The 13,390-nt window shown below is 45.9% G+C and overlaps 1 protein-coding gene across 11 annotated transcripts in view; it reads left to right on the forward strand.

Annotated features, from left to right (window-relative positions):
* Positions 1-505: 505 nt before the first annotated feature.
* YAP1 (Yes1 associated transcriptional regulator) overlaps positions 506-13,390 on the forward strand; it is a 104,632-nt gene continuing 91,747 nt past the window's right edge. For 4 of the 11 annotated variants that reach the window (XM_040340197.1, XM_040340201.1, XM_040340205.1 and 1 more), the window contains exon 1: positions 507-943. In XM_040340197.1, coding sequence (XP_040196131.1) covers positions 716-943 — 228 coding nt within the window. In that variant the 5' untranslated portion in view covers positions 507-715. Of the gene's footprint in view, positions 944-13,390 lie in introns of all 11 variants that reach the window. The other 7 variants (XM_040340200.1, XM_040340199.1, XM_040340206.1 and 4 more) reach the window with 3 other exon arrangements.

A 13,390-nucleotide genomic window follows, 5' to 3' on the forward strand; every position in this document is an offset into this window, starting at 1 on the left:
AAAAAAACAGACAAATAAAAAGTATGAAAAAAAAACTGCGTCGGGTCTCCCCCACCCCGCCAATTTTCTTTTAAAAAGGGTGTGTAGTCCCCCCCAAAATCCATAAAAGTTTATTTTTTCCACAAAAATTGCGTTTGAACGACCGCCGTGCAAATAGAGTGTGACATAAAATATTGCAACGATCACCATTTTATTCTCTGGGGTCTCTGCTACAATATATATATATGAATATCATGTGGGGGTTCTAAGTCATTTTCTAGTAAAAACTGATTAAAACAAAAAGTTCCAGGAAAGTCCTGATCAGCGAGTGTCCCTATACATTTAGTATCCCTCCTCCTTGGAGTCCCTATCGGGGACGGTGTGATCCCATTCCCCATACACGGAGCGCTGAGCTCACAGTCCCGGGTGTTCTCCACAGCCCCGCCCCTCCTCCCGGCTCTGCACAGCGATGGGGGCGTGGTTTTCCCAGCAGGCCCCGCCTGCTGTGGGCGGCTCCGTCCGCTGGGCGTGTCCTGTGGCGGAGGGTCACGTGGTGCGGGAAAAGTTTGTTGGCTCCCGCTGGGATGTGAGGAAAGTTTAGTCGCAGTGAGTGGTGGAGTTTGGATCGGTGGTCGGGGCCCCGGGATTGGAGTGCGGGCCCCTCCGGGTGGTGACATGCTCAGCGGACAGTGAGCGCTTCTTCTTCTCCCCGGATTAGTTCCTATCTCGCTGTACAATGATGGAGAGCGGAGCCCAGCAGAACTCCTCGTCGGCCCCTCAGCCGCCCCCGGCCGGGCACCAGATCGTCCATGTGCGGGGGGACTCGGAGACGGACCTGGAGGCGCTCTTCAACGCCGTCATGAACCCCAAAACCGCCAACGTCCCCCAAACCTTACCTATGAGGATGAGGAAACTTCCCGATTCCTTCTTCAAACAGCCCGAGCCCAAGTCCCACTCCCGCCAGGTACACCGCTAGGGGGCGAACCACTGAGGAGGGGGGGACACTGGTCACATGACTATGGGGGGGGGGGCAAATCACTGAGGGGGGACACTGGTCACATGACTATGGGGGGGGCAAACCACTGAGGGGGGACACTGGTCACATGACTATGGGGGGTATCACTGAGGGGGGACACTGGTCACATGACTATGGGGGGCAAACCACTGAGGAGGGGGGGACACTGGTCACATGACTATGGGGGGCGAACCACTGAGGGGGGACACTGGTCACATGACTATGGTGGGGGCAAACCACTGAGGAGGGGGGACACTGGTCACATGACTATGGGGGGCAAACCACTGAGGAGGGGGGACACTGGTCACATGACTATGGGGGGGGCAAACCACTGAGGAGGGGGGACACATGACTATGGGGGGGGGGCAAACCACTGAGGAGAGGGGGGACACACTGGTCACATGACGGAGGGGGGAGCCACTGAGGAGGGGGGACACTGGTCACATGACTATGGGGGGGGGAATCACTGAGGGGAGGGGGGGCACTCTGGTCACATAACTATGGGAGGCTCAGTGGTCACCTAAGGGGACACACAAGACAGCTGACTTGGGGGTGCAGAGTGGCCATCTGACCTGGTGGTTGGGGTTCTGAATGGTCACCTGACACTGGATGGGGGGCACCCTGGTCATCTGACTGTTGGGGGTGCTTAGTGGTCACCTGACTTGTGGTTGTGGGGTAACAGTCACCTGACACTGGATGGGTGTACACAAGTCACCTTATTGGGGGGATGTTGGGGTGCTTAGTGATCACCATCTGAGGGGGCACACACTGATCACCTGACTGGGGGGGGTGGTGTTTGGGGTGCTTAGTGATCACCTGATTGGGGGGTCCGAGTGATAATCTGACTATGGTGGGTTGCCTATTGGTCACCTTCTGGGGGGGTACATTGTTTACCTAACTGGGGCGGGGGGTGCTGAGTGGTCACCTTGTGGTTTTGGGGGGGGGGGTTGGGGTTCCGATTGGTCATCTGACACTGGATGGGGCACACTGGTCACCTGACTATGGGGTGCACACCAGTCACCTAATTAGGGTTCACAGTGGTTCCCCTGGTCTCCTCACTGATAGGGTGGTCACCTATTGGGGAGGGGGTGTGTATGCTGGTCTCACTGTTGATGGAATGAGGGGGGGGGGGGACAGTGGTTACTTCCTGTGAGGATGGGGTGCACACTGTTCTCACTGATGGAATGGGGTGCTCACCTATTGGGGAGGGGGTGTGTATGCTGGTCTCACTGTTGATGGAATGAGGGGGGGGGGGACAGTGGTTACTTCCTGTGAGGATGGGGTGCACACTGGTCTCACAGATGGAATGGGGTGCTCGCCTATTGGAGGGGGGCACTGCTGTGCTGCCATTGCTTTCCCATGTCTGTGTTGATTGAACTTGGCCTCCATAGATGGAGGGGGTGCTGGTGACATCACATCCTGTAGGAGGCGCTGATATTTGGGGGGTGTACATTGAGAAGAACGCTTGAATTACTCTGGTGTCCAGGTGAGGACCTGTAGGGGGGGGGGGGCACTGGACATAATGTAATCCTTCCTGTGAACTCCCCATAGGATGTTCAGGGGGAGGGGCTAATAGTTTGGGGGAGTTCCTCCTATAACGTTTGCATGCCCCCTCCCTCCCTTTACATGGAGATGATTTGGTGACGGTCTTGTTGAGCTGTGGTGGGAGGTGATGAGATTTGAGGAAGGTTATGTGGGGCGGCGCTCTCCTGATAAACACAGTGTCCCCAAAATCAGATGTTCGGCCCGGTGTCCCCGTACACTACACCACCCACTGCAGACCTATTGACTGTCATTGGACATCATTTCCTCGGAGTCTCGCTGGGCCGCCACAAAAGCGGGTTTACTTTCTGCTTTTCTTACCTTATATCTCCTTGGCTGTATTGGGGCGATATTGGCTGTGTTGGGGCGATATTGGCTGTGTTGGGGCGATATTGGCTGTGTTGGGGTTCACAACTTTCACCCTCCATTCTTCTCACTGACCCCGTGTTAGGCCCGGCTCACACCTATGTGTTTTGCAGTCCATGTCTTATGGTTTCCTATGGGCCACTTTAACATGCGTGCGTTTTGTTTTTGAAGGGGTCATGGACTTTTCCTGCAGAAGGCTTCATTTTTGGTTCCATAGGCTTCAATGGAAATGTGGTGGAATTGTATTTAAAAAACGCAGTGCTTGCTTTCTTGATGTGTTTTTGCTGGTTTCTCCCGCATGATAACACGCATCCAAAAAATGCAAAACGCGTAGGTGTGATCCCAGCAGAACACTGACGGGACCATCACCTGGGCCACTAATAACTCGGTCACACTGGGGTAGGACGGGTGCTTCCTTCACCTTTTTATAAATCTCTCCAATCGTAGACTGCCTACTACTTGAGTGTGGAGCGGTCTGGTACACGCCGCGCATTTGCGTCTCTTTGCGTTCATTCTGATCTTGCTTTCAACGTTTGTCAGGCAAAGCTTCCATTCGCTCCCTGGAAGTCGCTATGTTTGGAAGGCTCCTGAAGTCGCAGAGGTGTGACGGCGACCTTCAGTACACATCGATGCATTTTTCTTTTCTTCTTCTTTTTCTCAGACTCTTATCAGGCTTGTTAGTAGGGGCTGAGAATCCATACAGAGGCATTAAGGGGGTCTTTGTGGTTACCATTGGCTTCTAGGGGCCGATAAAAAAATGGCACAAGTGATTTTTTTCAAATTGCAGCAGAGCACAGCAGTGTGAACAGGCCTCATCTAGAACATGGCCTTTCATGCCTCTTGCGTTTTTTTTAGCTCATGATGAACCCAGGTGTGTTCTGTCCCTTATCTGGAACCCCCCAGGAAGCTCTCACTGTACCAGGCCAATCATAAGGCATTCAACCCCCGCGCAGCCGCACATGTAAGGGGTGTGTATACATTTCGGGTGGGTAATGCGTTGGCTAATGATGATTGGCCCGGTGCAGTGAGAGCTTCCTGGTGGGGATTGCTCAAGTAGGTCCAGACTGGGATCTGAATATGTGAGCTCATCCCTAGTTATGGTGTGCACAGGGCCCAAGGCATTTGGTGTGTGATTGCAGAGCGCCATGGTGGGGCTTTTTTCCCTCATCCCCACTCCGAGTGCTTCATAAATGGCTGTAAGTTAGGGGTAGGCAACCTGGGGCCCTCCAGCTGTTGTGGAACTACATTTCCCATGAGGCATTGCAAGGCTGCCAGTTACAATTGCTCCCTGAGGCATGATGGGACTTTTAGTTCTGCAACAGCTTTGTCAGGTTGCCTACCCCTCCCTGCTGTAAGTATTTCAGTCATCACCCAGGTGAGTTCGGCCTATGGGCTCACTCGCAGGAGCTTTAAGTCTAATTCACACCTAGGCGTTTTGTCGCCTGTAGTGTGACGCCGCTGCCGCCCCAAGACGCCAGAGGGATGATTTAACATTGCCCTCTATGGAGATGGTTAACATCTCCACGCCGAACGCCTGCCGCCTGAAAAAAAGTCCCGGACCCTTTTTTCAGGCGGCGTTCGGCATAGGAGATGGGAACCATCTCCATAGGGGGACAATCTAGGGGCACATCTAGGCGGACAATCGCGGCGTTTTGTCGCTGCAAATCGCGGTACAAAACGCCGCTATTTGTCGCCGCAATTTTGTCTGCCTAGATGTGAATGCAGCCTTAGTCTCTAAAGAGTGATCAGTGTTTGGGTCGCTCTTTAGAGAGCGTTTGACAGTTGGTGAGTTGTTTAATCTCTTCCTCATTGACTGCTTTTAACCCCCTTGATGCTGTAACCGCAAGCATGGGGCGTATCATTTCTACAGTGACCACGAAACAAAGCATCATGGACGCAGCATATGTCAAACCCTGGCTATGAGGGGGCGGGGGTGTTAAAATGCTAGACTCAACTGCAAAGCTTTACCACCCCCAATTTGTTTCGGTGAACAAGCCCAAAAAAAATGACCCTCTGTACTTCTGGAAACATTCAGTATTGCCCTAATTCAGACTGTGCCCCCTGTTCACATTGACTGCGGCTTTGAAATCGCATGATTTTAATGTTGCATGTTGGTGCGACTTGGCAGACCTATATCTATGCAGCGTTATGCACTGGTATCCAAGTTGCACCCGAAATCACCTAAAGTAGCGCAGGAATTACTTTTTCAAATCGGTGCGGAACCACAAAGTCGCCATCGCCCCGAATTGAACAGCGATTGCCGGCGAATTTGACTTGTCAAGTCGCTTCAGTGTGACGGCGGTCTACGTAATCGGACCCCACCAGCTGGGGGAAGTCTGTCTGTACCTGATAAAGGAACCCCATCAAAGTTTTCTGCTAAATGTAAAAGTTTTTTAGCGGGTTTATTTTGAACAATGCAACTTTACGCTACAGTTTTTCCAGAAGGCAAATTGGTAACAGAATCACACGTTTGCAGCTTTAAATTGGATCGAAATGAAAAGTAAACAAACCGGGGGTTCAACTTTAATTGTCAGGCCCTTGAAGTTTTTGGAGGTGTTAGGAAGAGGGGTGGTTCCCGGTTTGGTGACTAGATTGTGTGATTTCAGAAAAGTAACAGCAACCTGCAAGCCGTCTCCATTTCTCTCCAGGGCCAAAGCAGCTTCTTCCACTCCTAGCTGAAGGCAGTGTGGTGGGGGGGCAGGGGGGGGGGAGGTTGCATGTACAGTCCTGTAACTCCCACATCTGAGAGAGGGAGAAGGTGGGGGAGGAGAAGGGAGCTCGGGTCCTGTGTAGTAATGGTGCTCTGGAAGTCATTTATTAATAGCTTTATATGGTTGTTCCCTTGCTGCCTCTGATCTTTCAGCTCAGCCTTGAAGACTTAACTCCTTGTGTGCCTCCCACATCTGCAATACAATTCCTCCTTTTTTTTTTTTTAATTTAATTTTTTTCCGTTCATCATTTTTTTTTTCCCAGTTTTAATCCCTTAGGATGACGTTGAGCGTGTATATGAGTGGTTTGTTTTGATTCCTCTTCGGGACTTTGCTGAGTCTGGTCTGCACACTCTGAATGCACCAGACTATTAGTTGCAGTTTTGAAACAGGAGATCGGGCACTGCTGGAGGCATTTGTGGTGGGGGGGGGGGGGGGGGAGAGAGGACGGTACCGCCAGCTATTTAAAACCTGTCTAGCAGAAAACTTGGAATTCCGCTTGGATCCAGATCTCACCTCTGGCTACGGAATCTAACGTTTTCCAAAAGGCTTTGTTTAATATGGACACAAGCGTGCTCTTGTAGCTCTGGGAATGAGAGGAGAAACGCTTGGCTAAGTCTTGGCTTTTATAATGGATTGAAATGTTTCAGATTAGTAAAAATTCCTCAAGAACTGGATTTTTATTTTTTTTTCCAAACTGGATTGGTATCCAAGCTTGATTTCAGGGTTGTAGGAGTGGCAAAGATGTGATTTATTAATTTCTTAAAACTTTTTTTTGCAAAAATAAAAAGCTGTTAGAAAAGTAAAATGCTGCTAATCTTCTTTTTTTTTTTTTTTTTTTTTTTTAAACTGAAATGGTAAACGTGTTTGTATATAAAACAAATATAATATCTATCTCCTATATATCACACATTTTGTAATATATATACTTATCTCTCTCTATAGAAATAAAATGTATATATCTAAATATAGATATATATCTGTCTCTCGGTGTAGAGAGCGAGAGAGATCAATTTTTTTTTTCCAGGGTTTTAGAGCCCATTCACACCTAGGCGTTTTGTCGCCTGTAGCGCGACGCTCACAAACGCCAGAGGGACCAAAATACATGAGTCTATGGGGATGGTTCACATCTGAACGCTTATGCGCCTGACGCCCATCGCCAAAAAAAGTTCCGGACCCTTTTTTGTCGCGCGTATCGGGCGTATTTGAGCGTTTCCATTTCCCATAGAAAGTAATGGAAACGCTCGATTCAAGCGACTTGCGCGACAACGGGCGTTTGCTACGGGCGTTTCGTCGCTTTAATCAATAGAACTTGTCGCCCATGCAGAAGATTAAAAAAATCTACCAACATAGCAACAAGTGATGAAAAGATGATAGTTTTTCCTATTGGCTAAAATAAAAAACGTCAAAGTACAAAAACGTCGGACAACGCTGTATGCAAACGCGCAAATAAGCATGAATATGCGCGACAAAACGCCTGAAAAAAACGCCGAACGACCGACGCTCAGGTGTGAATGCAGCCTTAGGGTTCGAACAAACATGTTATGATTATTTAGGACTTTTCAAAAAGGGGGAAAAAAGAGGAAATATTGTTTAAATTCAACTGACAAGTACTCTAAAACTGCTGTCTATTGTGTACAAAGCTATTGGTTCACAACTTAAAGTTATTTTGCACTTATTTACTTGGGGATAAAATGGCTTAAATTTGTCATAATAGTTAAAATCAGTTAAATGTCTAATTCTAGTAAAAGTGTGTGTGTGTGTGTGTGTGTGTGTGTGTCTTCCAGTATGTATATAAAAAAATCAGTTAAATGTATAAAATAATTTTGTTAAATGTCCTATTCCAGTATAAAAATATATATTAAACAATTTAAATGTCTTCTTCCAGTATAAATAAAATCAGTTAAATGTCCTATTCCAGTATAAAAATATATATTAAACAATTTAAATGTCTTCTTCCAGTATAAATAAAATCAGTTAAATGTCCTCTCCAAGTATAAAAATATATATTTAAAAATGTCAGTTAAATGTCCAATCCAACACCCCCCCCCTCCCCTCCCCCTTCCTCAAAAAACAAATTGCATACTTTGCAAAGAAAAGTTTGGTTATGGAACAGTTAGTACATTTGTCTGCGTACAAGTTTTAATACGTTTAGTGTTCTAAATTAGCTTAGCTTGTTTTTTTATTTTTCCCCTCTAAGGGGCTCAACCAATTAAATTGTAAAAAGGGGGAAAAAAAATCCTTCCATTTGTTTTGCAAAAGATCAGTCCTGGCTTCCAGCTTTCCCGTTGTTGGCCCCAGGGTGGAACGCAGGAGGGAATAGATCCAGGGGGAGGGGTCTGCCTTTAAAAAGAGCTTGGAAGTATAGGAATGTTTTCAGGACGGGGCTAAGAGCTACTAATTTGGAATCAATTTACTGATGGATTATGGTTGATTTATTAAAAACAAAGCTTTGTAAGTTCGGTGGTTGCTGCTGCTACTTCCAAATAAAAAATAGTGTTGTGGTGTGTATATAGATTTTTGAGTATATAGAGACCACCCTTTGGGTGTACATAGAAGTGTCTGTCTTTAGTTTGTGGATGGAGGAGGTAACACTTCCCTTCCCCCAATATGATGATCACAAACGAACTTCCCTCTGCCCATGGCCACCCAGTCTCTCTCCTCTCCTCGAAAAGCAACTCTGTGATTTGTCATAGTTCTCAGCGTTTGTTAAAAGCCCTTCTCATGGATAAATAAAACTTTAATCTGCAGCAGTGCCGGAAATTTCCATAAGCATTCACAACTTTTTTTTTTTTCGAAACAATCTTCAGTGTACTTTAGACTCGGCATTTCATTGTTTTGCTTGCTGAACTGCTGACTTGTGCGCAGTATGAGAGTTTGCACTCGCAAGTTAGAAATGGGGTTGTTTTTTAATGAACTGCTAAAGCACAAGTTGCGCTTTAAAAATAAAAAAAGGTTCACTAATCTGGAGATAGAAATTCCGTGTCTTCAATAGCTGGAGATAAAAGGCACAGAGCCTGAGAGATTTCGCATTGTATCAGCAGTCTATATTTAGTAGGGCAAGACCTATTTATATTGTCGGCCGTATAGACTGAGGAGAGGCTGGGTGGATGGCGGTGCCTTTCAAGGTCCATGAAACCTTAAAGTGGAGTTCCACCCATAAATATAACATTGCATCAGTAGTTTTAAAAAAATGTCATTAGTCCTTTAAGAAAAAAAACATTTTTTTTTAGATGCCTTCAAAGTGTTGTTGCTAGGCAGAATAGTTAATCTTCCCTCTTCCTGCACCTAGGTGCTTAAGCTTCCTAACCTACACCGCACAGACTCCTGGGAATGTAGTGGGTGTAACTTTCCAGGAGTCTGTGCACTCCCCAGTCTCAAAGAATCATGTGACTTGGACAGTACAGGTGCTGAAACCTGATCTGAAACCTATTACACTGCTTGTGCAGCACTGAGCATGTGCAAGATCTGCAAGGCCGAAATCCAGGTCATACAGTCTGGCTTCATGATGCCCACACTTAAGATGGCCCCAGTCAATTTCTATTTTATAAAGTGTCTAAATGCTGTAACAACCTAACAAAACGGACCTTGGTTTACAGACTAACTTTACTAGAATACATTAAGCTTGTGTATTACAGGGGTATTTATATTTAAAAAGTGAAATTGTGGCTGGAACTCCGCTTTAAAGGAAAAAGATAGTGTATTTTAAGTAAGGGCTTTGTGTGTTTGTGGCTTTTTTCTTACAAACATACTCTTAAGTATGGTCCAAACCTGGTCAAGTACTGGTGGAAGTGGAGAATGTCTGTGGTAGCTACTACTACAGTGATCCTCAGTCTATCCTGTGCCCTTATGCAAAGTATCCAGGGGGCAGCCCATACACATCCATGCTTGGGTTTTTTTTTTTGTTTGTTTTTTTCAGGTTCCTTGGAAAACACTAACCCAATTCCCCATCCATACATTCATTGCTGGTTCACACTACAGCAACTTGGGATCCGACTTGTAAGTCCTCAAGTTGCCCCAAGTTGCTGGATATAAGAAATGCCATAGAAGTAAATGAGAGCCGTCTTAATGTACTAAGTTGCTCCGACTTCAGAAAAGGTTCCTGCACTTCAAGGCAACTTGTACCCATAGATTTCAAGGGAAGTTGCCTCCAAGTCGGATCTCCATCTATATAGAAGCAACTTTACAGGAAAAGAAAATGGTTTACCTAGACAAACCCCCTCCCTCCCACAGAGCTGATTATTCTGTGATTGGCCAAAGTCGCCTGTCCTGGAGGCACTTTAACCACTTAAGACCCGGACCTTTAGGCAGGTAAAGGACCTGGCTAGTTTTTGCGATTTGGCACTGTGTCGCTTTAACCACTTAAGCCCCGGACCATTTTGTTGCTAAATGGCCAGGTTTTGCGATTCGGCACTGTGCTGCTTGAACAGACAATTGCGCGGTCGTGCAACGTGGCTCCCAAACAAAATTGGCGTCCTTTTTTCCCCACAAATAGAGCTTTCTTTTGGTGGTATTTGATCACCTCTGCGGTTCTTATTTTTTGCGCTATAAACAAAAATAGAGCGAACATTTTGAAAAAAAAATCAATATTTTTTGCTGTAATACCCCCCAAAAATATAGAACATTTTTTTCCCTCAGTTTAGGCCGATACATATTCTCCTAACTATTTTTGGTAAAAAAAATCGCAATAAGTGTTTATCGATTGGTTTGCCCAAAATGTATAGCGTTTACAAAATAGGGGATAGTTTTATTGCATTTGTATTAATTTTTTATTTTTTTTATTACTAATGGCGGTGATCAGCGATTTTTGTGTGTGCGACTGCGACATTATGGTGGACGCTTCGGACAATTTTGCTGGAACGCTTTCAGAAACGTCCCCTCTCCCGCTGGTGTTTCTCGGTCGTACCATTTCCACCGGTTTGCCTGCAAAATGGTCCACTGGCGCCTCTGGTCACACAGGCGATCAAAGGGTAGATCTGTTTTGATCTCCTCTATGGTACAGGAGCCGCACAATTCTGTCTAAAGTGAGAATAACAATTTTTTTTTGCTTGGAATAAAGAACATGAATCTCTCACGATTTTCGCGGCATAACATCTTTCACATTCTACAAAAAAAATTGGGCCAACTGTTTAGTATTTTTTTTTTTTATTATTCATTAAAGTTTGTTTTCTTCAAAAAGACCGCTGAGAAAATACAGTGTGACATAAAATATTGCAACAACCACCGTTTTATTCTTTAGGGCCTCTGCTAAAAAAAAGTTTTGGGGGTTCTAAGTAATTTTCGAGCAAAAAAATAGATTTTTAACTTGTAAGCAACAAGTGTCAGAAAAAAGTTTAGTCTTTAAGTGGTTAATCTGACCTAATTTACAGACAGGAGTTCATCTTTTTCATCCAAGAACGAAATGTTACAGGGATGTTGTGAGAAACTTGACAGGCTGTCTTTTTTGTTTTATGACGGCTATAGGCTTGAGCAGAGAACTCTGCACTGAGAAAATGCTTTAAAGGGGTTGTAAAGGTAAAACATTGTTTCCCTAAATAGCTTCCTTTACCTTAGTGCAGTCCTCCTTCACTTACCTCATCCTTTCATTTTTCTTTTAAATGTCCTTATTTCTTCTGAGAAATCCTCACTTCCTGTTCTGTCTGTAACTCCACACCGTAATGCGAGGCTTTCTCCCTGGTGTGGAGAAAGCCACTTGAGGGGGGAGGGGGCGAGCAGGAGTGTCAGGACGCCCACTAACACACAGCTCCTTTCTCTATCTGCAAAGTAGATAGCGTCCTGACCATCCTGCTCGCCCCCTCCCCCCTCAAGAGGCTTCTCCACACCAGGGAGAAAGCCTTGCATTACTGTGTGTAGTTAGACATTAGAACAGGAAGTGAGGATTTCTCAGAAGGAATAAGGACATTTAAATGGAAGGATGAGGTAAGTGAAGGAGGACTGCACTAAGGGAAAGGAAGCTATTAGGGATTTTTTTTTTTACCTTTTTACAACCCCTTTAAGTTTGGGAGGGGGTAGAATCGTGATCTCGATTCTTTAACGATCAATAGTGCAGCTCTACGGCCTTGGAGGACCAGAGTGACGTCATGACCGTCACTTTTGGTCCAGGCTGGAAGTAAACATTTTTTTTTGCTTTTAAAGGTAAGGAAGAGATTTGTGGGTTTTTTTTTATGACCCCAGATCTCAACATAAAGAGGACCATTGGTAACTTTTCCTGGTTAATTGCAACTAAATATCCTACCTAGGTTTTGCTGACTGGGTTGACATTAATAAGTTTGTCTCCTTTTAAAGTAAACATATGGCCACAGTTGGCGCTTGTTCACAAGGGGGTGGAAAAAGAAAGGTGGATGAGATGTGTTCTTATGGACCATACAGCTGTTCAGGGCTGGTACCCATGCTGGAGAAACGGTTAAATGACGTGTCCCTTTTGACAGGCTATACTGCGTTGTGGCACTGTCGTTTATCATTTTGAGGGTTAAAGCAGATGTGAAAAGTCAAATGCCCTCTGAAAGATAGGGACGGAGATTCCCCAGTCCCTGTCTCTTTGCAGCCTCAGCTGCACTGAAAATGAATAGGAAGCTGCGGCTCCTCCATTTACAAACCTGAGACATTGTAAGCTCCGTTATGAATAGACAGTCTGAGATCACTGACCCTTCATTCAGAAAAGGAAGGAGCCAGTAAATGACATATTTAGCGGCTCCTTCCTACGCTCTTCATTTTGACATTATCTGGGACCGGAACAGCACAGAGGAGGCAGGATACAAGGGGGACCAGAGGGGAGAGGCAGTTGTCGGCTGCTTTATTGAAAGCTATACAGGGAGGTCGGTGCTTGTAACTCCCCCACCGATCACCCCTGACTGCCTAGGTATCGGATTAGGCGTCTGAGCATTTGCTTAGTATCTGCACTGAACCTAGGATCGATGCAACCCTAATTGGTGGCTAGTGGAAAAGAGATCCTTGCATCCTTATGTAGGTGATGAGTGTAAAAATACCTTCTAAAGGCGCATTTACACTAGTGGTAGCCCTCTATAGAGTGATTCATGAACGATTGCTTTTCAGGGGCATTTGACAGGCAGTGAGAAGGTGTTATTTAAAAGTAAAAAATAAATCCCTGCCTGTTATAGCCCCTAGAAGTCAGCAGTGCAACTGCATGCAGTTGTGGGGCGGCCCCATTTTTTTGAATGGGTCACATTCGGCGAACAGTGCTGTCCACTAAATGCTCTGTGGAGGATCATTTTTTGCAGCATGCGTCTATACCCATGTATGGACGGTGGTTGGCAAAAATGCAGTGCAACTGTCTGCTTTTACTGCCTGCAGCCAACTGCTTCCCACTGCTTATGGTGTGAAAGGGCCCTAAAGGTGGATAGAGTAGAAAATAGTCGGACAGATTGGGGTAGGGAATTCCATAGGATGGGAGAGGCTCGGGAGAAGTCAAGCATAGAGGAGGTAAGGGATCTAGAGAGCACAGGAGGTATTGGGAGGCACGGAGAGAACGATTAGGTTGGTAGCTTGAGACGAGGTTAGTGATGTAGCTGGGGGCAGAGTTGTGGATGGTTTTGTAAGTTGTTAGTATGGTGAATTTAATTGGTTGGGTGAGTGGCAGCCAGTGGAGGGATTGTCAGCGAGGGGTAGCAGACAGTGAGTTTGTAAGGTGGAAGAGTCTGGCGGCAGCATTCATGATGGACTGAAGAGGGCAAGGGGAATATGCCTGGTACACGTGACATTATTGGACAAATGATCGTCTGTTTTGTTTGTTTTTTTGCATGCTAATCTTCTATCGTAAATG

Source organism: Rana temporaria, chromosome 2 (genome assembly GCF_905171775.1).
Source record: "Rana temporaria chromosome 2, aRanTem1.1, whole genome shotgun sequence".
Lineage (NCBI taxonomy): Eukaryota > Metazoa > Chordata > Amphibia > Anura > Ranidae > Rana > Rana temporaria.